At 35.5% G+C, this 26,470-nt stretch overlaps 1 protein-coding gene across 1 annotated transcript in view; it reads left to right on the top strand.

Moving 5' to 3' along the window:
• Nucleotides 1-26,470, top strand: part of TRDN (triadin) — a 360,587-nt gene that overhangs the window by 44,062 nt on the left and 290,055 nt on the right. The window contains exons 3-4 of the mRNA NM_001389217.1: nucleotides 21,374-21,535; nucleotides 22,605-22,637. Of these exons, the coding sequence (NP_001376146.1) occupies nucleotides 21,374-21,535; nucleotides 22,605-22,637 (195 nt within the window). The remainder of the gene's footprint in view (nucleotides 1-21,373; nucleotides 21,536-22,604; nucleotides 22,638-26,470) is intronic.

Genomic DNA, 26,470 nt, shown 5'->3' with positions numbered 1-26,470 from the left:
TCAATCTTTGACTATACTGTTTATCTCTTTGTTCAAGGCATTTTAACTCTTTTAAAATTATATTTGTGTATTCCCACATCTGACATGCTCTATGGACTGTGAGTTCCTTGAGGGAAAGAGTTAGGTGTATGATAAATATTAACTATGTAGACAAACAAATTTATGCTTTTTACCACAAGCAAAACCATTTCATTAAGCTCTTAATGCACTCGTACATATTTGCACCATTCATCCCCATCCCCACTTCCCATTTTCTTTCTCCAGTGGGAGTGGAATCAGTAGAACCCAGACACTCTAAGTGGTATAAATTGCATTCTGTATCGTCAGAGATCCTCTACTTCTGATTATGGCATTTTACTCATTCAGCAGTCATTTATCAAGAACCAGTATATGTGCCAGGCAATGGCTATAGTAAGAGAAATGTAAGAATAAATATAACAAAGTCATAGAACTGGATCATTTGGGTTTATTGACACGTGGTGTGATTGAGATGATTTTTCTTGCACTACACTTGATCTTGGCCAAAAGGCCAAGAAGCGATAGAGGGGATTCCTCTTGCAGTACAATTGCTAGCTGTGCTAAAGTGAGCATTATCAAAAAAAAAAAAAAAAAAAAAAGTGAGCATTATCTAACAGGCGGATAAGTCCCATGATGTCAATCAGAGAAAAACACTATTTATCCAGAACTGTGAACCTCTGCTCTAAATAAGCAATACTTTTGGTACGCTGTATAACGTAGGCTTTTAAAAGAACATACAATTGAAATGCCTGTAATATAAAATTATGGCCTAGAATTTTAAGTGAAAAACTTGGTTACAGTACCCTAGGTAATTTTATTTACCTTGAGTCTATGTCAACTGTGATAGTTCACCTATTCTTTCTTTTTCTAGAATTTCATTCATTTACATTTTAGAGTCAAGTATGATCATAAAATATAGTTCAAGTTTTACAATAGACATATCTTAAGAATTGTTTGTTAATCGCCTATTTGAAAAGTTAGTAATCTACTAAGTACACCACAGAAATTACCGTTGCGAGGAATTTGTCCTTAATTATTTTATAAAATGAGCGGCTACCTATGATTAAATTTTTAGATTAGATTACTAAAATGTAAGACACACTCACAATCCATGGTAGAGCTTCCCTGGACTGCTGTAATTAGGTATTATTGATAATGCCTGTGTGACTGGCATTCATCTTAGAGGGGAAAAAATAGGCTCTGTATTACTTGCTATTTCATTTCTTCTTTCAAGGAGTGTTTATTAGGCACATCTTCTAATTGAGGCCTCCTCCCCCAGTTTCCTATATTTATTAGTGACCTAACCATCTATCCATTACACACACACACCAAAAAAAAAAAAAAAAAAAAAAAAAACCAAAACCAAAACCAAAACAAAACAAAACAAAACAAAAACCCCTGCAAGTCATCTTTTAAATCTGCTGACACCTGAACAATCACCATGCTCAATGCCAACAAATTCTCATGTTTCATGAATCCCCTCCCTTCTCTGGTTACTACTGTCTTCATTACGACATTTCAGACCTGGATTTTCTGTTAAAGGCAGTAATGCAATTTCTTCTGGTCTCCCTCATCCAGACTCTTCCCCTTTACCATTGCTCTAATCTTCATAAAACATCAATTTCACCAAGTATTTCCTGTTGCAAAGTACAAATTCCCTGGCATGCAGTTCAAGGCCTTGGCTTAGCTCTCCCTTTTCATCTTGTTTGTTTTTTTTTTTTTTTTTTTTTTCCTTTTCATCTTGTAATTCAGGTCATGCAAACTGTTTTCCAGCCATCCTTACTATTACTCTTTCCTCCTTTCTTTGCCTAGAAACACATACATTCTCACTCTTCCTGGCCTCTGCCTTTACTGTCCTCCTGCCCACTGCACCCCGCCCCAACCAGAAAATGTAGTAAAGTAGTTAAAAATGTGAATTCTGGTGCTGGATTTTGCTGGTATTAAATCCAGATCTTATAATGTCCTACCTGTGTGATATTAGAAAAGTCATTTAGCCTCTCTTTGCCTCAGTTTTATCACCTATAAAGTGGGGACAATAATGGTACCTATGTTATAAAATTGTTAAGAGGATTATATAAGAGAGTATATTGGAAGTGCTTAGACTAGAACCCGCTTTATCACAAGCACTGTATGAATATTAATATCACTAGTAGAGACTCATTCCTCCATTTTCTTGAAAGATGAACTCATCCTTCAAGACTTAACTCCCTTTTTTGGTGAAACATTCTCAGATTTCCTGAGAAAAATTCGCTGCACTGTGCTTTCATTCCCTTGGTACCTTATGGGTAGCTGTATTAACACCAGTTAACACACTGTAGGATAAGTATCTCTTTACTTATCTGTTTCACTCAGAAACTTAAACTTATCCAAGGACTGTCTTATTCATCTCCGTACCTGAGTGCCTGTGATGTAGTAAGTTTTCTGCTATCCATTTCTTAAAGGATATATAATGTTGACATTTAGATTTTGAAATAATTTCTTATATTAGGAAGAAAAAATACCATAAAATTTTTATTTCATCCATTTTTGACCAACTTTAAAAATTAAAAAAAAAAACTTTGATAAAATCAGAACAAAAAAATAATAAAATACGTTTATAAAATGAAATGTTACTTGTCATATTTTGTAATGGTCATCTATTGCTACATTATAAATTACCTCAAAAATAAGTGGTTTAAAACAACAATAAACATTTATTACACTGGGGCACCAGGGTAGTTCAGTTGGTTGGGCATCTGCCTTTAGCTTAGGTCATGGTCTCAGGGTCCTGGAACCGAGCCCCAAGTCCAGCTCCCAGCTTAGTGGGGAACCTACTTCTCCCCTTCTCTTGCCCCCGTCCCCTGCCTATGTTCTCTTTCACTATCTCTCTCTCTCAAATAAATAAATAAAAATATTTTTTAAAAAATTAAGAGCACCTGGGAGGCTCAGTTGGGTGTCTGCCTTCAGCTCAGGTCATGATCTCAGGGTCCTGGGATGGAGCCCTGCATCAGGCTTCCTGCTCTGTGGGGAGTCTACTTCTTCCTCTTCTTCTGTGTTCTCTCTTTCTCTGTCTCCCTCTTTCTCTCAGATAAATAAATAAATCTTAAAAAAAAAAACCCACAATTATTATGTCAAACCGTTTTCTCAGGTCAGGAGCTTGGGAAAGGCTCAGGGTATATCTTGAAGTTGTAGTAAAGAAGTTGGCTGGGGCTGTAGATATGTTTGAACGACTTTCTGTGGTAGTGGAACCATTGGCAAGATGTCTTATTCATTTGGCTGTCAAGGTAATGCTGGTATGTTTTCACTACATGGCAACTGACTGCTCTCAGACCAAGAGAGAACAAGACAGAAGCCACAAAGCCTCTTATGACCTAGGCTTGAAAATCACATACTGTCAGTTCTGCAAAATCCTTTAGGTTATGCAGGTCAGCCCTATTTATTGTCCTAAGAGACTACGGAATGGCATGCATACCATTAGGCAATGATCACTGGGGACCAATTTGAAGGCTGGCTACCACCTATTCTACTCTTAGAAAATTATATTCCCAAGCTATACAGTTTGAGGTAAATACTTAGATATGAGTAAATGCCATCCAATACTCTAGCTGATAAAAATTTATTGTAATTACAATGGGTGCAAAAAGATAGATGATGTATTAGAATGATTGGCATCATGAGGTCACATCTAAGAAGATAAATAATCTCCAATGAAATTGAAATAAAAAAATCATAAATCTGAAATTCTAAAGAACAAATATATAAATTCTTCAAATAAAAAGTTCAAATACTTTTTGCTAATTCAGATTTGAATGTGCAATTTTGGACACCAAAATAGTATAAGTTCAAAGACTGTCTAATTATAGCATAAAACTGTAACTCATATTAACTATTGGTTGCATGGGATATATACACTCATATTAAAATTCTAGTTTCTTTTCTCCATTTAGTGAATTCTTGCCTTTTTTATGTTGATTCTTCACAGGAAAAAAAATCATTTGCCTTCAATAAGGGTGTCAAAACATAAATGGTACTCTTCTTTTTTTTAAGATTTTTATTTATTTATTCATGAGAGACACAGAAAAAGAAAGAGAGAGAGAAAGAGGCAGGGACACAGGCAGAGGGACAAGCAGGCTCCATGCAGGAAGCCTGATGTGGGACTTGGTCCCGGGGCCCCGGGATCACGCCCTGAGTCAAAGGCAGACGCTCAACCCCTGAGCCACCCAGGCGTCCCAATGTTACTTTTATGTTCTAATGTTATTTTTAATTGATACCATTTCAGATATTTACCAAATATTAATATTATTAGGATGATGAGTCTTTGTACTACATAATGTCTTTGAAATATATATTGTCAACCAGGCTAGTGATAAAAAAAAAAAGAAAACACACTGGGAATAACTGAAGACAAGAGAGGGCAGGTGTCCCTGGGCTCTAAATTACTCTCTGGCACTTTAAAAAGTAGGTAAACACTTTTAAGGCATTAAGAAATTGTTCACAGAGAAATGAAGATCTATTTTCATAAGTAAATACTGTACTGGATTGAGAAGAAGGATTCTCTTCTAGGCAAACTTCACATTTCCTGATTTTATTAATTTGATCTGATGTACCCAATAATGTACCTGTGAGGCATATGTAGAATCAGCTTTTATGTGCTTCTTTCAGAAGACTTGAGTTGACTCTCCAACTTCTAAAACCTGCAAACTAACGTGACTAGGAACTTGGTTTCCTTGTATGTCAAATAGGAATAGTACCTTGCTTTCTCGTCTGCAAAATTTATGACTTTGCTTCTTTCTGTCTAAGCTGAAAAATTTTAGGACATCAAAAAACAAGCAAACAAAAAAACCCACCAAAATCAGAAACCAGAAAAAAAGATTTCACATATCCTTCATTTTTCTTCCTAAAAATAAAGTTCAAACACTATCCAAAAATAATACAGTGTATCTATCAGAATTCGATCAGAGTAGAGTCACCATGAGTGGTATAGAATAGTAGATTAGTATATGGCTTATGCATTCATGAGAGCTGATTGGCAGTCTAGGTGGGGCTATTGAAATGTATCTGAACTAGGTCATGGGTCCGTAGAGTGGAAGTTGGGGTAGGAGAGGAAAAATACCTTTATCCTCTACCTTTCTAAATTCTTGGCTGGGACCCCTCTAACAAAAGATAAATTAGCATGAAAAAAGCATTCGGATTTATTTAATGTAAGTTTTATGAGACACGGGAGGCTTCGTAAAGAAAGGAAGACCTTAAGAAACAGTTAAGCCCAAGCATTTTTATGCTAGGTTTGAAGAAAAGTGGAAAGTGGGGGAAAAACGTGACAGGACAAAAAGAGTAGGAGCTAAGTGTCATAAATTGAGGGAAAGAGCAAGGGCTGTTCATTCAGATTCCTCTGGGCATCTTGGAAATAAGGCTATTCCTTTCCTCTGGGTTTAGGGAGGACACCTTTCTTATGAGAGTTTTATGACCTGCTTCAGAGGAAGGTCAGGAAGTCCTTCTTGCACATGTCATTTCTCAAATTCTTTCAGCTGAAAACATTAAATATGCCAAGGTGCCATATTTGGGGAAGCATGTCCTGAATCCCGTCATTGGAAAGGGCAGATGGAAATAGAATAAGGGAGACTAAGGACAAACTGGAATTGACAAGGACAAACTGGAACCTTTAACTGACTCTCTCCACCTCAAATTACAATGATGTGGGTGAGCTGCAAGATGAATTGGTGCCTTCCACTACAGGAACTGCACAAGCACCTGGCCAGGATTTGGAGATGCTGTAGGAGGCGGTCCAGTGGGAACTGGAGAACACGTGGCCGGCTGCTGCCACATGTCAAGGTCAGCCAGCATATGGGTGATAATGTGCATGAGCTGCAAGAGCACCTGCCCTACACCAACCTTCAGAGAATAAGCAATGGCTAATATTTCTGTTTTGCTTTCTGAAGCTCATGCGAATTTCTCTTGTGCCCAACTGTTATCTAGACCTTACACATGAGGGAATTCTGGGAAATGTAGTTCTAGTGTAGCAATTTAACAGCATACAAAGCCATCATGTAGGTGACCGTATAGCTTATCATCTAAAACAGGATAGGATGAGCACTGGGTGTTATTCTGTATGTTGGTAAATTGAACACCAATAAAAAAATAAATTTATTAAAAAAAAAATAATAAATAATAATAAAACAGGACACCCGTGAGCATGTAATGGAGAGCTGATTATACTGACCTCAGAACAACAGACACAAACCAAGATTCTGATCACCCAGATATTATCCTTCTTGCCTTTACTTTTTTTCCTGGAAGATGGAAGTCTTCAGAAGCCAAGTTGGAGTAGGGGTGGGATGGTGGTTAGTGCAGGGCAATGTTGCTTTTTTTTTTTTTTTTTTTAACCTGAGGCCAGAGGATCACAAAGGCTGCCAGAGGCCTTGCCCCCAAGCTTCTGCAGAGTCAGCAAGGAAGCTCTTGCAGAAAATAGAGTGGAGTCCTGATGATTTAATAACTCTTTAAAGATCAGAATTTGTGGGCTTTGGTTGACATTCCTTACAAACTTGTTTGCCTTATATATATAAAGAGACAACTTTTTCTCTCTAAACAATGATGTAAAAAGAATAGGATTTCTGAAGAGATCACTACAAACCCAGGCATTAGTAGATATTAATGGTTTTCTTCTAGGTCAGAAGATAGAGGATAAATTGTAGTAGCTCTTGGCTTTTTATGCCTAAGAACAAGGGTTATAATTTATTAGCATCCTCATCCATAAGAAGGAAAAATCATTCTATGGCTGTACCAGGAAGTCTCCAAGAAGCACATTTGGTAATTTTTGCATGCATTCCACATACTTATTTCAAAACAATTTTGTAAGAATTAGATAAGATAATCTATGTAAAACATACGTGCCTGGCACATAGGAGGCACTCATTAAGCATAACTTGAATTTGAATCTTATTACCGGGAAGTAAGATCAGTAATCTGAGAAGAAAGCCAGCAAGGACATGATGGTAGGAAGCATCAATTTCTTATGAAAGTCTTGCAGACATCTCCTGATGTGCCTTTTAAATAGATTTTCTAATGAGGTGTGCCATTTATCTACTGCTCTTGGAAATTAATTTCCCTGATTTTTTTTTTTTTTTCTGGCACTTAGCCCAGTTAAGCAGGTGCACTGTCTGTCAGGCTTTGAATGTAGAGGAAGAAAATGACTCAGGAAAGACCCAAAGCCAATCAGAATGTATAAATTTAACATTTAATGGTTATGTATATATGTATGTGTGTGTGTGTGTGTGTGTGTGTGTAGAGAGATGTCTGTGTGACTGTATATGAATATGTTATCACATCTTAGGAGACTTGGAAGACCGAGGCACTAAATGCAACATTTTAGACTCTATCAGCACTTGTGTGCACTGAGTTTTCAAGTATAGTTGACATTTTGTGTGATTCTAATTCTGATTCAAGTCTTATCTCAACTCCTACTTTTCTATTCAATGTCCCAGGCCTGTTTTGTCCTCTTGGTCACTACATCTAAAAGGATACATTCCATTACCCAAATCCGGTCTACTTATAAACAATCAAGGAAGCAGAAGTTTCCATAGTCCAGTGATTTCCAGATCCTAATTGAAGTTTGTTGCCTCTTCATGAAGGGAGGAAAAAGATAAATAAACATTTATTCATTTTAAAGAAGTATTCTTAATTTTATTGTGCCTACATTTTTAGTCTTAAAATTCTCTTTGGAAATGATGATAATCACAGATATTATTTCTGTCACTGTTTTTAAATGACATTCTTCTATAAAATAAAAAGTTGACATTTTGATGTTGGGCTCCAGCTTTTGGCTGGTGGTCAATTTCAAGGTCAAAAAAACCAAAAACTTGATACCAGTGCTCTATACCACTCATTTGAACCTTACCAAATGAGGCCTTATGTTGAATTTATAAATTTATCTGTAGATGGATACAATTATAAATCATACCATCTGTTAACACCCCACTTCTTGATGGATCAGCTATTATACATCTTTCAGTGCTATGCTTAAATTCACTTCCTTAGAAAAATCTTTCCTGAGGTGACTGGGTGGCTTAGTCGATTAAGTGTCTGCTGTCGCTCTGGTCATGATCCCAGGGTCATGAGATCGTGCCCCACATCAGGCTCCCTGCTCAGCACTATCTCTGTCTCTCTCTCTCAAATAAATAAATAAAATCTACAAAGAAACCCAAAAGACAAAAGCCTTTCCTGAACTTTCAATATAAATCAAGTCACCTTATCTTATTTCCTCGTTATATTATTTACCCTTTACTCACAGTATATATTTACAAGTTGTATACATTTAATTAGGTGTGATTTTTTTTAAAGATTTTATTTATTTATTTCAGAGATAGAGAGACAGTGTGAGCAGGGGGTAGAGTAGAGAGAGAGATAAACAGACTCCACACTGAGCTCAGAGCCCCAGGCAGGGCTCGATCCCACAACTCTGAGATCATGACCTGAGCCAAAATCAAGAGTTGGAGGCTTAACTGTCTGAGCCACCCAGGCACCCCAGAATGTGATTATTTATTTAAAATCTCTCCTCTCCACTGATCTGTTAAGTTTGGGGAAACTTATTTCATTTACTTGATTTTTCAGGTGCTTAGAAGTATTTAGCACAAAGTATGAGCTCAACATTGAATGAATGTTGAGGTGAAGAATAAATGAATAAATAAGTAAATTCATAAAGGAAAGGGTGAGAGCATTTTTTAAAACTCTGAATGCTGAGTAAAGAGTATAGTATTTCTTTTTACTTAAGATTTTATTTATTTATTTGAGTGAGCAAGAAAGAGAGAGAGAGAGAATGAGAACAGGGAGGAGGGGCAGAAGGAGAGAGAGAAGCAGGCTCCTTGCTGAGCAGAGAGCCTGGATGTGGGGCTGGATCCCAGGACCTAAGGATCCTCAGCTGAATCAACGGCAGACACTTAACCAACTGAACCACCGAGGCACCCTGAGCATATTATTTATTTATAAAATATTAGTTTATGATGATACTGATAATATTAGTATTCACATTTAAAATACATTTTAAACCTCTTTTTCCTTCAATTGGATTTTAAGGATTTCAAAGGTAAGGATTGTCATATTCATCTTAATCTTATTGCCTGATACATATTGTTCAATAAAATTTGTATGATCTAAACAGAAGTTATTTGCTAAGCATATCTAACAAGCAAACAAATAAAAAGAAAATAACCAAATAAGCAAAGACGCAAAACAATAATAACAAAAGAACACATGGACTTCAAGACAAGAACCGAAGTAGTTGAATACAGGCTCTGAGGGCTAGAATTTGGGGTTAGAATCCTGACTCTACCAATCAGGAGCTGTGCAATCTTGGGGAAATTACTTCTCTGTGCCTCAAGTTCATCCTCCAGGATAATAACAGTACCTGTTTCATATGGCTCTGTGAACATTTAATAAGTTAATACATACAAAACACTTGGTATTTTGAATGGCACATCATCATTATTAGATAAATTGTAGTTAGTACTGTTTTAATTTATTCTTCATGACCTTAAGCATATTTCAATGTTTCAAAAAGATGAATAGGCATATTTCAAAAAGATGAATTGACTACTTGATTTCTAATTTTTAAATATCATGTGAATATACATAGATTCTAGCAATTACACAAAAGAAATCCAATGATTAAAGTACTATATTTTATTTTAACATTGAGGAAATGTCCTAGCCATCCTGAAATGGTTTGTAACTCTTATATGATAGAGTAAGCACATAACTCATGGCACTACATTCTACATTTTAAGGTGGTTAAAAAAAACAACAACTTTAAAATTATTCCCTCAGCTAGCACTGAGCAATAGAATAGCTAAAGAGACTATATAATATAGTCAAGAGTTTCCAAAACTAAATCTTGGCTGACCAAATGCATGTTTATTAAATAATTAGTCCAGATATACTAATGGCTATATTAATCTCAAATCTAATATCTCTCTTCTCCACTGGTCTGTTAGGTTTGTAATATAATGATCCAAGTAAATCATCCAACTGGAGTACAGTGATATTTTGACTATTCTTATGCTACTAGAAAATTAATTCCATTGAATGTTAGCTTAGAAACAAATCTATCAAAATCTTTAAATCTATGGAAAGCTTGCTTTTCCTTACTTGCTAATATCATGGCATTGGAACTGTGTCCATATTTAAGATACGTTTTTTTTTTTTTTTTTAAAGAGGAAAGCAAACTGGTTTTTCAATTAATATAATAACAACCACACTATGCTCATTAATAAAAGTATAGTAAGATCCTTTCATTTTATTTAGGTATTTGACATGAGTAAAAGAGGCCAGAAGTTATTTGCAATTTGTTTCAGAATATAAAATGCCCTTTATTTGACATGGGTCTAGCTCCAGTAGGCTGGAAATATTCCAGGCTTAAACATTTGCAACACGATTTTGCCAGCAAAAGTTGGTTGATTGGGGTCATATTGGGAAAGAGAGGTGAAGTGTACATCTATTTGCATTCAGTAGCATTCCTCGTTGCCTCAAAAAGTTACAGTTGAGGAATAGCAAAGAATAACTTAGAAACATTGCCATGAGACTATTAAATATTGAAATAGCCACGTAATTTTAACTGAAGTTGCTTGTCTTTAATTTCATTAGGGTTCCATACAAGAGTACATTTCTAAAACACTGGAGTCTGTTAATAGTAAAGATGAGTATGGGAAAATCTGAATTGAGAAAATGTTAAAAAGCAGCAGGAAAATGCCCATGCCTCAGATTTTGAATGGCAAGGATTGGAGCTACACTATGACTATTCAAATGTAGATTAGAAAAGTGACAGTCATTTCCTTGTGCAGTCAATAAAACAATTAGCTCACCAAAAGTGCTTTTAAATCAGGATCCTAGTTTTTCTTTGGTTTAAAAGCATCTAAATATCCAACATCTGCAAGTATTTTATTTTTTCAAAATGGTAAATCACATGAGTTTTATCTTTTAGAATCTGATGTACTTCAAAAGCTTTGTGTCGGCCCTTTATTTTATTTTATTTCCTACATGGCTATCACTTAAAAAGAGAAAGCCTGATTATTGTAATCTAATATGGGTATCATCCAGAGATCTGAGGGAGAAGAGAGAGAAACGATGATAAGATAGAGTGGAAGAGAAAAGAAGATGGAGAGAAAAAGGACAATGATTTGGGAAAATATATTATCTGGGATGTTAAAGGATAAACTGAGGCATATTCAAAATGTTAAGAGTTTGGAGAAAAATCGATTGGAACCAGGCATCACCAAACAGAAAGTGGTTATGAGAGTTCCTCTTACAGGAGTTAGAAGACTTTTATAAAAAAGAGGCTGAAGCAAAGCAAGGAAATTATTTGATTGGCTGTAGCTAAGCATTTGCCTTATTTGGGAAAGGTTGGTTGGCTGTTCGTGATCAGTTGTCCTTAGGTTTTGATTTCTTATCCTTAGGTTTTTGTTTCTTAACCTTGATGCATTTAGTCTTAGGTTTGGTTTTGCTTACATGGGCTGCTGGAGCATTAGAAGCACTTCAGCCTAATGATCTCCTTGTTTAATTAATTCAAAGTATGAGTTATTGCTTCAGGAAGATTTGGCTTTTTTTTTTTTTTAAGATTTATTTATTTATTTGAGAGAGATAGAGAGAAGAGCAGGGGGAGGTAGGGGGTAGGGGCAGAGTGAGAGAGTCTTCAAGCAAACTCCCAGGGCTCCATCTCAGAACCTGTGAGATCATGACTTGAGCTGAAACCAAGAGTTAGACACCCAATCCGCTGAGTCACCCAGGGTGCCCCAGGAAGACTCAGCTTTTTAAAAGTGTTCGTTATTTTTAAGGGAATGTGTGTATCTGAGTGTGTATAGGAGGAAAGAGCCCCATGAAGGTACCTTTTGACACATTCAAATGTTGCTAGATATAAATGCCATCTCCTTCCTGTATCTTCAAAATCTCCACTTCTAGTCTCTCCTTTTCCATGGGTGTTTATGGGTTTTCTAACTTGGAAAAACAAATTTCCCTCACTTTCTTATATCCCTGTTTATACCCTCTTTGTTTCTGATTCTCTAGCCGAACTCCTGTTATGAGGTGATCTGACACTATTCTATCACTCTGCTCAAATGTCTCAAAAACACACATCAAACAAATGAACAAATCATGAACTTAAGTGTGAACAACTTGCACACTTAACATCTTCATCTTGGTTAAGCCTTACAGCATTAGAACTGTTGACAGTCACTTATTTATTAAAATCTTATATTAGGACTTTTATAACTCTTCTTTGGCATCATTGGCTTCTTGCCCCCATCAGACAATATTACCTTGTTCCATTGCTTCAGTTGCATGACTTTGCATTACTCAAATAAGTGATAAACAAGCTGACATCATATTAAGCCTACTTATCTTTAATATATGGCTCTCAATCTAATAATAGGATCAATCTTCTAAAATGGCTAGATTAAAAATAATAAAAAAAATAAAATGGCTAGATTGTGAAATTTAGAGGATAAAAGCAGTGACACAGTTCAAAACAATCAAAGCACATTAAGGTAAGTTTTAAGAAAATGCATTCGTCCCATCATGGGAGTCAGTAAAACTATTTTTATTCTGAAGGAAAAATTAATCTCATAAGCATTTTTATTTTCCCTGTCCTGAACCTCAATCTCTCTCCAGTTTTCCTGTATAAGGATGTTCAGTTGGCTTAGCAAACTCAAGATTCCTGAACTAGTTATATTTCTTTCCAAGCCTGCCTCCTAGATTCTAAGACCAGTTCATTTTCCAGTTTTTAAAATCAGAAACATGGGACTCCTTGGAAGCTTCCCTCTTTCTCTGCTATCCATAAATGTTTACTCAGTGATCAAAAACCACTTATTGAACTGTCAAACGTCTCTTGGTTCTGTTCCATACTCTGTGCCTTATCTCTAGAATTCCTGCCTTAGTTTTCCCAAGATTGTTGCAATAGCCATGTATTCTCTTTTTGCCTATAATCTTGCCTTTGCCTCCTTTTCATTCTGAGGCCACAATGAAAACTGCAAATCTTTTTATTATTATTATTATTATTATTCCCCTATTTAAAATTTTAGATGTCTTCCTTTAAATATGAGTATGGATGTTGTCCTAGTCTGTTGGCTTACTTCGTTGGCGTGGGACAGTGGCTGATCCTCCAACAACTCCAGCTTCTGATAGATCCTTCTTCAGGTTCTTCCACTCCTGGCTGAGGAGCATATTTAGCATGACAAGGGCAACAGCTACTTCTCTGTGGAGAGGAAGTTTTGGAGATCATAAGACTGATGCAATTTCCAGTTTGTTCTCATGAAACTCATCCCATCCCTTGCAGGCTCCAGATTTCCTTGCTCCCTCCACTTCATGTCCATATTTTCATTCCAAATGCCTCTTCCTCTCCTTCAGACCCCAGCTCCACCTGCGTAAGTAAAAATCTCTCATAGTGTGGTTACTATTAGAAGTACCAAGTGAAGGAGTGCCTGTGTGGCTCAGCCAGTAAAGCGTCTACTTTTGGCTCAGGTCATGATCCTGAGGTTCTGAGGTTGAGCCCTGCATCAAGTTCCCTGCTAAGTGGGGAGTCTGCTTGTCCCTTTGCCTCCCCCCCATCCACTGCTTGTGCTCTCTCTCTCTTTCTCTCAAATAAATAAATAAAATCTTAAAAAAAGAAAAGAAATACCAAGGGAATTTCACAAATCTCATTTTCCATTTCACCATTTTTGAGGATTGTTTATTGAGGGTAAGGATAATGAATTCAAGGGAATTTCAACCTTTGTACATCGTCTCTATGTTAAAAACCCAGTTGGAGGAAAATTACTTGGAGAAATTTGGTTTTGAATATACATCACTTTTGTAATTCAGGGCAGGTGATTATATACAACTTTTGAATATCCCACTTTTGGAATATAACATATATTCTTGAGTATGGCAATATCATGGTTATCACCTGTCTGTGGAAACATTCATTTAAATAGAGAAAAATGAGTCTTCATCATACTCTTTTCTTAATAAACGCAATGGAGAGACGCTCTACAGAAATATCTTGTTACCTCATTACTTAATTATGCAGTCTAAAATGAGCTGACCTAATATTTATATTTCTTGCTAGATCGCTAAGTGTTAATCAAACAAATACAAACATTTATTTTAACCTACATATTCAGTTTCAAGGAAATTTTGCAATATAGCTTGAATTCCACATTTTTGTCCATGCAAAAATCCTTGAAATGATATTATACTGCAATGATATTATATACTGCAATGGAGGTTATCCAATGCAAAGCCTATATTAGGGTAGCTTAAATTTAATTTTCTTTGGCTTCCATTTCTCCATTTTATTATTGTTTTTACCTTTGCTCTTCCACCATCTCTATTAGTTAGCCAGGTCCACTCCAATGAACTATTCAGTGGAAATCATTTTAAAGGACTACTATATGTGGATTTAAAAAGAGGATATTCAGAACAAGCCTCTTTTAAAATATTTATTAGGTGGAAAAGCTATTTTTTTAAAAGGCTATGTTGGGGTGCACTTGAGTGGCAAAATTGGTTAACCATTGAACTCTTAGTTTTGGCTCAGGGTTCTGGGATTAAGCCTTGCATCAGGTTCCATGCTCAGCATGGAGTCTGCTTCAGATTCTCTCTCTCTCTTAAACAAACAAACAAACAAAAAAAGGTGGGGGGTATGTTAGTGCTACAAATTATTACTATTCTAGTTCCAACAAAAGTTACTTGTCACATACCAAAATATCAAATATTGTCTCTGGAACTGAAGTGATCTTACAAAAATATAGCTATCTTCTAGGGAATTTTCAAGAGAAAATAATGGGAAGATTTGGAATTCCAGTTAGTGTACCTTTTACAAATGTCCATTGGCAGGAAATAAGTATACCTTAGAGATTAACTATGGAGGAATAAAGGTGCTGCATTAAACATTTCTTTAAGTCTGACTTCCTTGGAAGTGTTATATTTTTCTCATTGGCTTTACTTCGAATTTGAAGTGAAATACAGAATAAGAAAACAATAAACTCATAGGGAAAAAAAAGGCATATAAGAGAGTGTAAGAGAGTGAAAGCCCTTCTACTGTGATAATAAAAATTAAAGATGGCAGTTCTGACATCATTGAGTTCAACCAAGTTTGTTCAGGTTAAGTGGTCTAACCCATAAGAAATTGTTTGAAAGTTACTTCAGACTGATCCTAAAATGCTTTAGAGTACAATGTCTTGAGTAAATGTCACTTTGATAAAGACACTGACCTTAATAAGTCGATATAAAAGCACATATTTTTGTTTGTTACTTCTTAAGTATCTGCACTTAATATTGTCAATGCTGGAAACTCTGGGATCTGAAGACTCAGAGGGCTATTAAGTTCACTGTGAGTGCATTTCCTCTCAAATATGTTCTGGTTAAAAATAAGCTAAATTAAATCAGCATTTCATCCTTATATTCTTAGGAAATTGTTGACTATTATAAATGATGCCAAACCTCAAGTCCAAAATGTTTAATGAGAATTTGCATTCTTTCAGTTACATTTCTGAGTATAAGAACACAGCGGAGACAGCCATTGCTTTCTGCATATACTAACACAGCATTTATATCTTTTTATCTTTGTACTCGTCTTACCTACTTATGTCTCCCTTCTTCCCATCCTTGGGGGTGGCATGGGAATGAGAAACATACCAGAAGCTCTGGTATGTTCTAGGGAATTCTGTATATCCTAAACAAAGACCAAGTAATTTCACAGTACTTCAAGCAAGAATTGTTATGTGACACAGAGCATATTAAATGATGTATGATTTGCTAATATTTTTCTTAACTTGATCAAATTTTCACTAACAGAAACAAAAGTATTCCAGCACTCACCTGCAGTAAGAATGGAAAACCAGTCACTTAAAATTGGAATTTTTTTAGGACTGGAAAATTGAAACTATATATTTTCAGACAGTATTCTTCACATATCAAAACTAGAAACACCTGTCTAGCAAGCCCACAAGTGCCAGCACTATGTTGATTATATTAAGATAGGTTATTGCACACAGTAAGTCCTAAATAATTGTCTTGAAAGAAGAGTTTCTTAGTAAATTTCATTTGGGTGTTCCTATGCTCAAGGTACACACATCAACATACATACAAATTGAATTTTTCCTAATTGGGATAACATTTGTGACACTTTTAAAAGCCCTTATGTCAGTTTAGATACAAATATTTCGATGTGAATATTTTCTGGGAGGTAAGGGACAGTCACTAGTTCTTTCATGAGTCCTGATAAACGCATTGTTGGATTTCACAGACCCTGGGGAGGTGGCCTATGATGATGTAGTGACTGAATGATCACCAGACAATATTTATTACAGCCTACATTCCTGGAGCGCCACCATATGTTTGAGTTAAATGGCTCTGAACATTGGAATTAATAATTACTTAACGTTTACTATTTCCTTTACTCTGCTTTAGGTGCTTTATACCAAAAAGTTTATATACAATGAGTTTGAGTGAAGTTCAGCAAGTACCATCCAGTACAAGCAGAGACTCATGGGCCAAAGGGTCAGGAAGATGGCGGAGATTCCTGTTCAGTCACCATCCTTTAGAATGGCTCAGACAGAGGCAGATGAGCAAATCCACCCTCTGAGTTGCTTTTTCCTTTGATCAAATACGCATGAGGGCAGCCTATCGTTGGGTGGGTAATTCATTTGGGAATGGATACCATGCAGTGGGAATGTAGGATGCAGAGATCCAGGGTTATAGGAAATTGACTGTTGTGCAATATTTGGAGACCTTAGTTGAAGCTGAGATCATACATAGAGCTTGCTGCTATGGGAGTCCCAGCTAGCAAACTCAAAAGAACCTCTGGCTCATTCAAGATTCCAAGATAATCTTGCTTGTTTCTCCACAATGACATTTATTAATTACCAGGTATACCATGCTGTGCTTCGAATGTATTATCTCATATAATAACCACAACCACCTTGTGAGGTAAGTATCATTACTCTTATTGTTTTACAGTTCTGCAAACTGAAGCACAGAAAAAATATTTTTTCCCTACCATATAATATTGTTTGCCAGCACTGGATATATTGTAAACTGGCATATGAGAATGCTGAATATAAAGATAACAGGCACGAAGGGGTGACTTTGGAAAAGCATAGGAATCAGTGAATTTTATAGACATGTCAAAAGAGAATCTTCTCAACATCATACCACTATCCATGGGGGGAGCATCAGGATGAGAGTGAGGTGAGTGAAACACTCACCCTTGGGTGCAAAATGTAAGGACTCTGAAAAACTCAGTAATCAAGATGCAATATTTAAAATTTTAAAATTAATGCAGAAATCTGTGATGCACAAAATATCAAAATTTTAAATAAAGACGGGACTATTATTACTAGTTTTTCCTTCTGTCTCTGCCTCCAGTATGGTCTGACATGGTACTGGATGGGAGACCTGAACTTGAATGCTGTGTCTGAGCTCAGAACCCAAGCTTGTAACTGTTGTTTGCTGATGTTTGTCAGGATTTGAAAGATAAAGAAGAGTCTGATATAACTTGAGGAATGTAAGACTGATGGTCAAGGATAATGGTGAAAACATGGACTTGGTTCTTTAGGAGGAAAGCAGAGAAAATGACTAGTTTCCCATGTATGTTCCCATTTAGAAACTTAAGGATCTGTATAGTTTGGCTTCAAAGACAGAGCACCAATAAAAATCTTATTTAACTTTAAACTCTTCCTTGCCTCTCATGCCTCTCTTGGCACTCTTTTATCAGTGCCAAGAATCCAATTACTGATCATAAGGAGCCTAGAGCAGTTTCCCCTGCATCTGGTGGTATATTTTTCTGTAAGAAATATAAGATACAATTAAGAGTGACTTGAACACTGAGAAACATTTCTTATCTCACATAACAGAAGCTCCTGAAGTAGGGCGATTATTCCAAGATTGGATAATTCAGTGCTTCAGCAATGTCATATGGACTCAAGCTCTTTCATTTTTAACCTTTGCCTTCCTCAGTGAATCAGCTACTGTCTTCATGGCTATAAGGTGATACAGCAGCTCCAGGCTTTATGTGCCCATGCAACAAAGTCCTTATTTCCTCTTTAACAGCCAGAAAACACCTCCCAGAATCTCCCATCCAATATCTGACTCTAGAACCAATTGTAAATTCTTATTTTTGTTTGTTTGTTGATAGGAATATAGCCAAACCTCACTTTTCTTATATTTAATGGAGAGACAAAATAATATAGCTACCTCATTGGGTTATTGAAAGGGGAATGTGGGTTAGTATACATAAAGTTCTTAGAGTAGTATCTGGCAGGTAATACACACTTCTAAGTGTCCGCTACCATTGTTTTTATGATGATCCTTACTGTAATGTATTTAATTTAACTCACATAAACATAAGAGGTAAGAAAATATAATTTAAAAAAACCACATCAGTAAAAGGTTTAGTCGCATTGTATTATTTCTATTGATATAAATTGGATGTGATATCTGAGAGATGTAGTTAAGAATCAATTTGAAGACTACTATCTCATTTAAGATATATCTATAATCTGTATCCATTATCTATATGTACATCTATATCTATGTTTTTAAAGTTGTTGTTCACATAACTAAAAAACTAAAAATCAGAGGCTGATCTCAAGCCAGCCACATTGACTTCATGAAAGCATCTTGGTTTGACTCTTTTAGAACCAGGCGATATACATGTCTGCAGAGCAGATATAGTGCATTTAGGCATAAGGATAATTAAACTGGTATCTATTTTGTTGGATTTTATTGTTAAGTTCCTCAGTGAACATTTAGAAAAAAGGGAAATGGGGAAATGGTCTCAATCTATTCAGATCATAAAAATCCCATTTGCCATATTCTTCCATTAGATATAAAATATACTAGTGCTAAAAAATACATTTAATGGTGCCATTACAATCCAGTTCCTTACATATAGTTCTTTAAAATTTTTCAATTGCAATTATAAAATTCCATTTCATTTTCTTTCTCTAAGGTTTAATCTCATCATCCAGACTACCATATCTTGCTTATATGAAACTCTCCAGAATGTAGTAAAATTAAGTTACAAAGAGTAAAGTTCCACTGTCATGGAGATAAGTTTTCCTGAAACCACCATTCTGTAACTTGGCATCCTTGGATAGGCTGTGAATCCCCTGAAATGGAACATAAAATTTAAAATTTCCCCGGAAATCCTTTCTTTCATATCACTTTTCCCCTTCCTAATATATATGCTGTCTAAGTCATCTGTGGGATCTTACCCGTCAGCATAAAATGGCATATTCTTTCCATTTTAACAATGTGAAACAACAGAAAACAGCTGTGATTCTAGTTCTCTTCAAACATTGCCCAAACTCTGTCACTTACTTTATAGGAAAATGCACTTACCATCTCTAAATTCCTCCCATTTAGTCTTGAAGGCATTCCACTGAAACAGTCCTTGACATCCTCGTCATTAAATCTAAAGGTCTATTCTCAGTCTTCATCTTACTTGACCTATCAGCAGCATTTGCCGGTTGATCACTCTACGCTTCTCAAGACAATTTTCTCACTTGACATCCAAAACATTACACTCTTTTTTATGCTTCTCTCCCTCTCTCTCTTTCTCTGAATGTGTGGGCGTGTGTGTATATCTCTGTCTCCATCCGTCTTATCTCTCCTTGTCATCATCAATTGTTGGTTCATCCCTTTGACTGATCTATCTTCTAAATGTTGGAATGTTCCTGGGTTCACTTCCATGATGATTTCACTCAATATCATGATTTTGGATACCTTCTATCCTCTACTGAACTCCCAAGTTTCTATCTTCAGCTAGGACTTCTCTTTCGTAGGTCATATTGAGTTGTACAAACATCTATATCTCCACATAGAGTTCAAATAGGCATCTTGAGTTTGACAAGTCTAAAACTCAGGTATTTATATACTACCAGTAAAAAATCCTGTTTCTCTCCAGACCCCCCATTTCAGCAAATGGCATTTCCATCGTTCCAGCTTTTCATACCAACAGCTTTGAAGTTATGCTGTACCCCTCTCTTTCTATCACACTCAGGAGCCAAACTATAAGTCTATATAATTAATTCTATCTTTTAATTGCCTTCAGAAAATGACTGCTTTTCACACACACATGCACACGCGCGCACACACACACACACACACAATCATCCTGATAGAAATCACTATCATTTTCCCCACTTACTTATTTCATTTGGCTCCAAATGATCTCTCTGTTTCCAACTTGGCACTCTTTCACACCCCTCAACACAGAGAATGAAGTTACATAAGTCAAATCACTTCATCCCTTTGCTCTAACCTTCTGGTGACTTTCTATCTCCATCAAAATTAAAAGCCTAATTTTAGAATCCTTAACCTTTAAATAAAATAATATGTTGACATAATTCTACTCTTTTAAGGTATCAAAGGGAGAAAAATCTCTGAAAAGCTAAAATATTTTTTAAAATGAAGGAAAACATAAATCTAAAATTTAATTTGGGTTGATGAAAAATCAATTGCAACTTATACCACATTTCTAGATAGATTGCCTCTTCAATCAGATATTAGAAACTCTCCTGCCCCTTCAGAGTAATTTTCATATAATTAAAGTGAGAAAAACAACATTTTGGAAATACCTATTATGTTTATTTGCTTGTACTTTTATTTTTTAATCTTTCATTTCACAGATGGTGTCTACCTCCTAGGATATAAAAAATATGGAAGATTTATAGGTTTCAGTTTTTCTTAATTCTACCTACTAAAATTACTAGAAGCTTAAATACCTTTTATTTTTAGGTATTGGGATGCCTAACAAGGTTAAATAAATTGAATCTAGCTGGAACCTGATATGAATACTATGTTGACAATTCCAGATTTTTCCTGATGCATTACAAATTATAATAAATGGACCTATCAGTCTTAGTTTAGTCAAAGCTACTTATATCAACTTGGCACTTACTGTTTGCCTGAAAATTTACAGGACCATCTTCTCCATGTTGGTTTCCAGTATGATATCTGACAACAATATCTTCTGTTCTTGAATATCCATAACTTAGGGTGTATATTGCAATTTGATTAACATAGATGCACATTATTTCAATCCATTCCTAATTTGCCCTGTGTTAAACTCATATTTAGATTATGAACTTCTCAGGGACAATTTCTTTCTTGGTAGCCCAATAGTGTTTGGTACCATAAGTATTCAATAACTTTTCTTTTTAATTGAATACACATGCATACTATGACAAAATGTAGTTTCTATTTCTGAGCACCCCAAAAAACTGTAGCCAAGAGACATTTAAATGTACAAAACTGACATTTTGTGCCAAAGGCACAAATCAGGATAAACAGCTTTTCTTAATTTTTTTGGTAATGATTCTAACATTTTTCTCTTGTTTTTAATTACTTTTAGCGAGCTCTCTTTCCAAGATTGGCTCAGATCCTCTAAAACTTGTACATGATGCTGTGGAAGAAACCACGGACTGGGTCTATGGCTTCTTTTCTTTGCTGTCTGACATCATCTCGTCTGACGGTGATGAAGATGATGATGATGGGGATGAGGACACTGATAAAGGTACAAAGAGCATAGAGACACACCTAACTTCTCAGACCGATATTAGTTATGCATTACAGTGGTTTTCTTAAGTTTGAACACAGAGGAACACTTGGGTCAGGCTAAACCAAAATGAATACACTTCTGAGTTCTAATAGCATTATCAACAGGCTGCCAAACTCAGTAAATTCATCTCTATTTGGCTTTCATCTTACAGCTTATCTGCCATTATGGCAGGATGTCAAAATTAAATGCTACCATTAGGGTAGCATTAGAGCAAGAGAGGGTCTTACTATGCACTACTACAAATTCACAATAGTACCTCACACTTATATGCATCCTTGGGGAAAAAAATAGTAGCTATTTCACAAGTTTATTTTTTAGGAAGACTGAAATAATAACAGTAACGGATAGACATGTTTTATACATGTAAGTCATATTCATGATCAAATAACAAAAAGCAATCCCACTAAAATCATAATCAGAAGTAAATTTATTGAACCAAATGGAGGTGTAGAATGGAGGGACATAGTCTAAAAGTCACAACAATTATGCAACTAACCTATGTACTCTCTCACATATTAATAAGCAAAACTAAATAAACCCCAACCATACATAAACTACTGAGTGGATGTGAAAAGAACGACGTGTTATGGTTCTTTTACATGAAATTTTTTAGAGTCAGCCTTAGTCATCAGAAATCATGTACTCAGCCTTGACTACCAGGAAAGCTCTTATTATTTTAGCCCTCTCTATGACTTTGTCTGAATTTGTATTTGTTTGGCCCCAGCGAGAGGTCGAGACGAACAATAGAGAACTGAAATGAACATGATATATGAACTATAATGTATAATTTGGATGGCTGCCACGATTTTATTGAACTCATAAAAGTGAAACTATCTCACATAAATGTACATAAACAAAGTTTATACTTAAAAATTGGAATTTGGGAGGCAAAGTAATATAAGGACTACTAATGTCAAAACTAATAGATGGCTTTTTTAATGAACAAAGGGAAATGGGAAAATAGAGAGGCAGTATTATGCTATGCTAAAAGTTTTTCTAATTTACTGTTTTTGTCTTGGTTTAGGAGAAATAGAGGAGCCTCCCTTGAAACAAAAAGGTTGGTTGTTTTCACCTTTAAAAATATTTTTTTCTTTTATGGCAATGTTGGTTTTCAGCGTGACTCAAATATGTTTACATGAGTTGTAGCCTTAATTTATTTTTAATGCATAGTTTTTGTTTGTGATTAGATCAGGATCTATGGTTAGATAGAGGAATACTCGATTCTTTCCAGTGAACTTGATCCCACTATTTTTAAGTTGATTATTTAATTGATACCTTCTTCAGTAGATGTATAAATCCATCTACACACAGATCCATGTGACTTGGAATTGAAGGAATGAGGAATGAATTCTGTAGCCTCAGAAATGGCCCAGAAGATGATGATGCCCATGATCTTTATTCTCACTGTGGCCAGATTTATTAATTTTACATTTTTGTTCATTTTCTCCTTATTTTATTGGCACTATTAATAGTCTTTATTTTTAGGTGATGAGTAGGGGACAGGATGTGTGAAATAGTATAGAAAAGAGTAATCTTGGAGGCAAAGACATATCCAGTCAGTACGTGTCATGTATCATCCCCAAGGAATAGTTACCTCGGTATAATTGGATGTGGAATAGAAAGATTTCTTGCAGAAATATATCTTGCTAGGTGTGTCAGTAACTGACTGGGATGATCATAAATCCAGAAAAATGGAAGCAATGTGACTAAGAAAAAGGGGTATAGCTATAGGGCAAGAGCCTCACAGGGGCAAGTGTTTTCATATGAAGGAGAAAGAATTTCTAGAAGGGACAAGGGGAGACGGTATGCCATCCCTGAGGCATATTTGGTGGTGTCAAAAAGAAACAGTCAACACATGGCCAGACTTGATACAATTGTGATGTTTTAGTTATTGCTGCACCTGTTTAGCAGCAGGCTTTTGGGAGTGTTTACTCCAGTGGAGAATTTGCTGGCTTCTGTTGCTATCTGCCTAGACCTACTGTAGATGCAAACAGTGGGATCCAAATTTGGAGCTTCAGCCTTGTCTGAGCAGATGATGATTATCTCATTATCTGGGGTAAAATCCACTTAGTGTATGTTAATTTGGAAAATTTGAATTTGTAACTTGTCCAACAAATGAGAGCTAAACTAGTGAAACTCCAATCTAGGAAAGCCAGAAATGAAAGTGTTTATGGAGTTATTGAGAAAGAAGACAGGTTTCCTGATCACAAATTCAGGATCCACAAAGCCAGAGCTCAGCCATAAAATCCAGGTTTAGAGGCTGTAAATTAGTTTATAAACTTCTTGAGGTTAAAAACAGTTTTTTAATAGCTGACCTCCAATGGATAGTGCATGGAACATAGTAAAAGTTTAAGCTAATGAGTTACTAGTCATTATCAGGAAACAACAGCTTATGTAGAATGTGTGTTCCAATTAGAAATGGAAGAGAGAAAAATAAATAGTATTTTCTTACTTGTAAATTGAATTTTACAAGAATGTCATAAGATCATATTCTCCATAAATCAATATCTAGAATTTAATAAAGAATCTGTTCTTTTCTTTTGATTTGAATTTCCCTGCGGGATTATTTTTAAATTGTCTCTTGTGATGATTAGCATAAATTGCAAATCCACACAAAGCTGTTTAATTATTTTTTTAAATTATTGCTTTGTTTTATAACACCAACAGGAAAACTATTAAATAGTTTTTAAGAATACTTTTGAAAAAGATGTCAGTAATACTCATTAGTTAAAACAGTCTAAGTGATATATGTGTTTAAAACCATGTACACGAACGTCTTGAAAGATTACTGAAAGAAGAAGTCACTAAAGATCATCTGAATATATTTTCGTAATAATATTATTCACAAAGTTGCATGAGAAAATGGACTTCTAAGGAAAGATCTTATATATCCTACTTTGGGTAAAGAAAGTCTGTAATAATGAACATTAGTTGAAGTGGACTGAAGGAAATATAATTCATTATAATTACTGGGGTTTTTTTTTATTTATTTACAGGCTTTGCCTTTGTAGTGTCATAGAGGGGATGAGAATTTTAAAGAAGTGTGTAAAATTTTGTGGAACATTTCTAATTATATTCTGCTTTCAAAAGCATATTTTAAATAGTATTATTAGAGAGGAGATACAATGAACTTATCCCTATTTTATGATGGATTGTTTTACACATTTTCATATTTAAAAATTGTGGTTTAAGAAGCATATATTTTTTGATAATCTAGAATGACAATCTCCTAAAACATTTGATTTTCATCCATTTAAATGGCATTTTACTGATCTCTTCATGAATACTCTCCCATTCAGATATAGTCAATAATATTTAGTCATTTTATATTACCTAAATTATCAGGCTATGGTATTGTTTACTTAACTGTCCTGTGTCTTTATGAAGCATTTTATTTAAATGCACCTCAGATATTAGTTTCGTTTATCGAGCTGCTATTTTCACCAAAATAAAAACTCAACTACACTATTATTTATAGGTGAAGTTCACAATTCTAAATTGATGTGTAATAATGATACAGTCAAATAATCTCAAGGTTGCAGGATTGATTATTAAATAGATTATTAATATGGATGAAATTTTGGGTCTGCAATTCTGTGGCTTATGTTACTATATATAAATACAGCTTTAGGGTATTAGATCTAGGGTCTTCATGCATCTTTATTCTTCAGCTTGTCAAAATTTTTAAATAGTAAATTCTATTATCAAACACTATATGATGAGAATCCAAGGCACTGAATCATTATAAAATATTATATTTTTATTTTATAATTATTTAAAACTCACAATTATGAAAAACAAGTACCATTGTAAATCATATTTCCTGAAACAATTATGTGTTGCGTATGGTAGGTGTGCTTTGTTTGTCTGGAATCTCCTCTTGTGTAGCTTCTTTGCAGTAGGGTATACATCATGGGTGTTGACTCCCCACCTTCCAAGGGGCACATAAGTGCAGGTAGCTATAAAGGAATAAAATTTTATTTGCATACCATCTTAAAATAGATTTGCCTGAAAACACGTCTAAGTTCATAATAGTGCTTCTACTTTACAATATAGAGAAATAGCCTTCACCCATCCTAAAATTGCTGGAATGCTGACCAAAAAGACCAATAGGCCATTCTGCTCCGTCCTGCATACATCTGCTAAAGGAGAACCGTGGTGTTGATACACAAGTGCTCTTTTTTTGTGATGGGATAGTCTAAAGCCAAAGAGATGGTGTAGAGGAGACTGGAGCAGCGAGAAGTTCCATTTAATAATGACTTTGCAGGGATCCCTGGGTGGCGCAGCGGGTTGGCGCCTGCCTTTGGCCCAGGGCGCGATCCTGGAGACCCGGGATCGAATCCCACGTCGGGCTCCCGGTGCATGGAGCCTGCTTCTCTCTCTGCCTGTGTCTCTGCCCCTCTCTCTCTCTCTGTGACTATCATGAATAAATAAATAAAATCTTTAAAAAAAAAAAAAAAAAAAAAAAAAAAAAAAAAAATAATAATGACTTTGCCTTTTATTTAGCTGAATACTGTGAAGGATTGCATTGCTCTTGAGGGAGGTTCCCATGGGAGCAAAGCAAAAAAAAAATATATAGATAGGAAATAATAGGAGCTAAAAATGGCTTTTAAAAATTTAAATGTAAGTAATTCTTTTCAAGTTATTCTCAATACTCGATCTTAGGAAGCGCCATTGGCTTGAAAGACAACCAAAGCAGTGTAGGTTTGTGACACTGATTCTTTTAAATATAATGGGGATATTTTCTGAAACAACTAAAGTTTTAAAGGTGCATTGAGGGATCCCTGGGTGGCGCAGCGGTTTGGCGCCTGCCTTTGGCCCAGGGCGCGATCCTGGAGACCCGGGATTGAATCCCACGTCGGGCTCCCGGTGCATGGAGCCTGCTTCTCC

Source organism: Canis lupus, chromosome 1 (genome assembly GCF_011100685.1).
Source record: "Canis lupus familiaris isolate Mischka breed German Shepherd chromosome 1, alternate assembly UU_Cfam_GSD_1.0, whole genome shotgun sequence".
Classification (NCBI taxonomy): Eukaryota; Metazoa; Chordata; class Mammalia; order Carnivora; family Canidae; genus Canis; species Canis lupus.
This window is presented reverse-complemented; position numbering and strand designations above follow the sequence as displayed.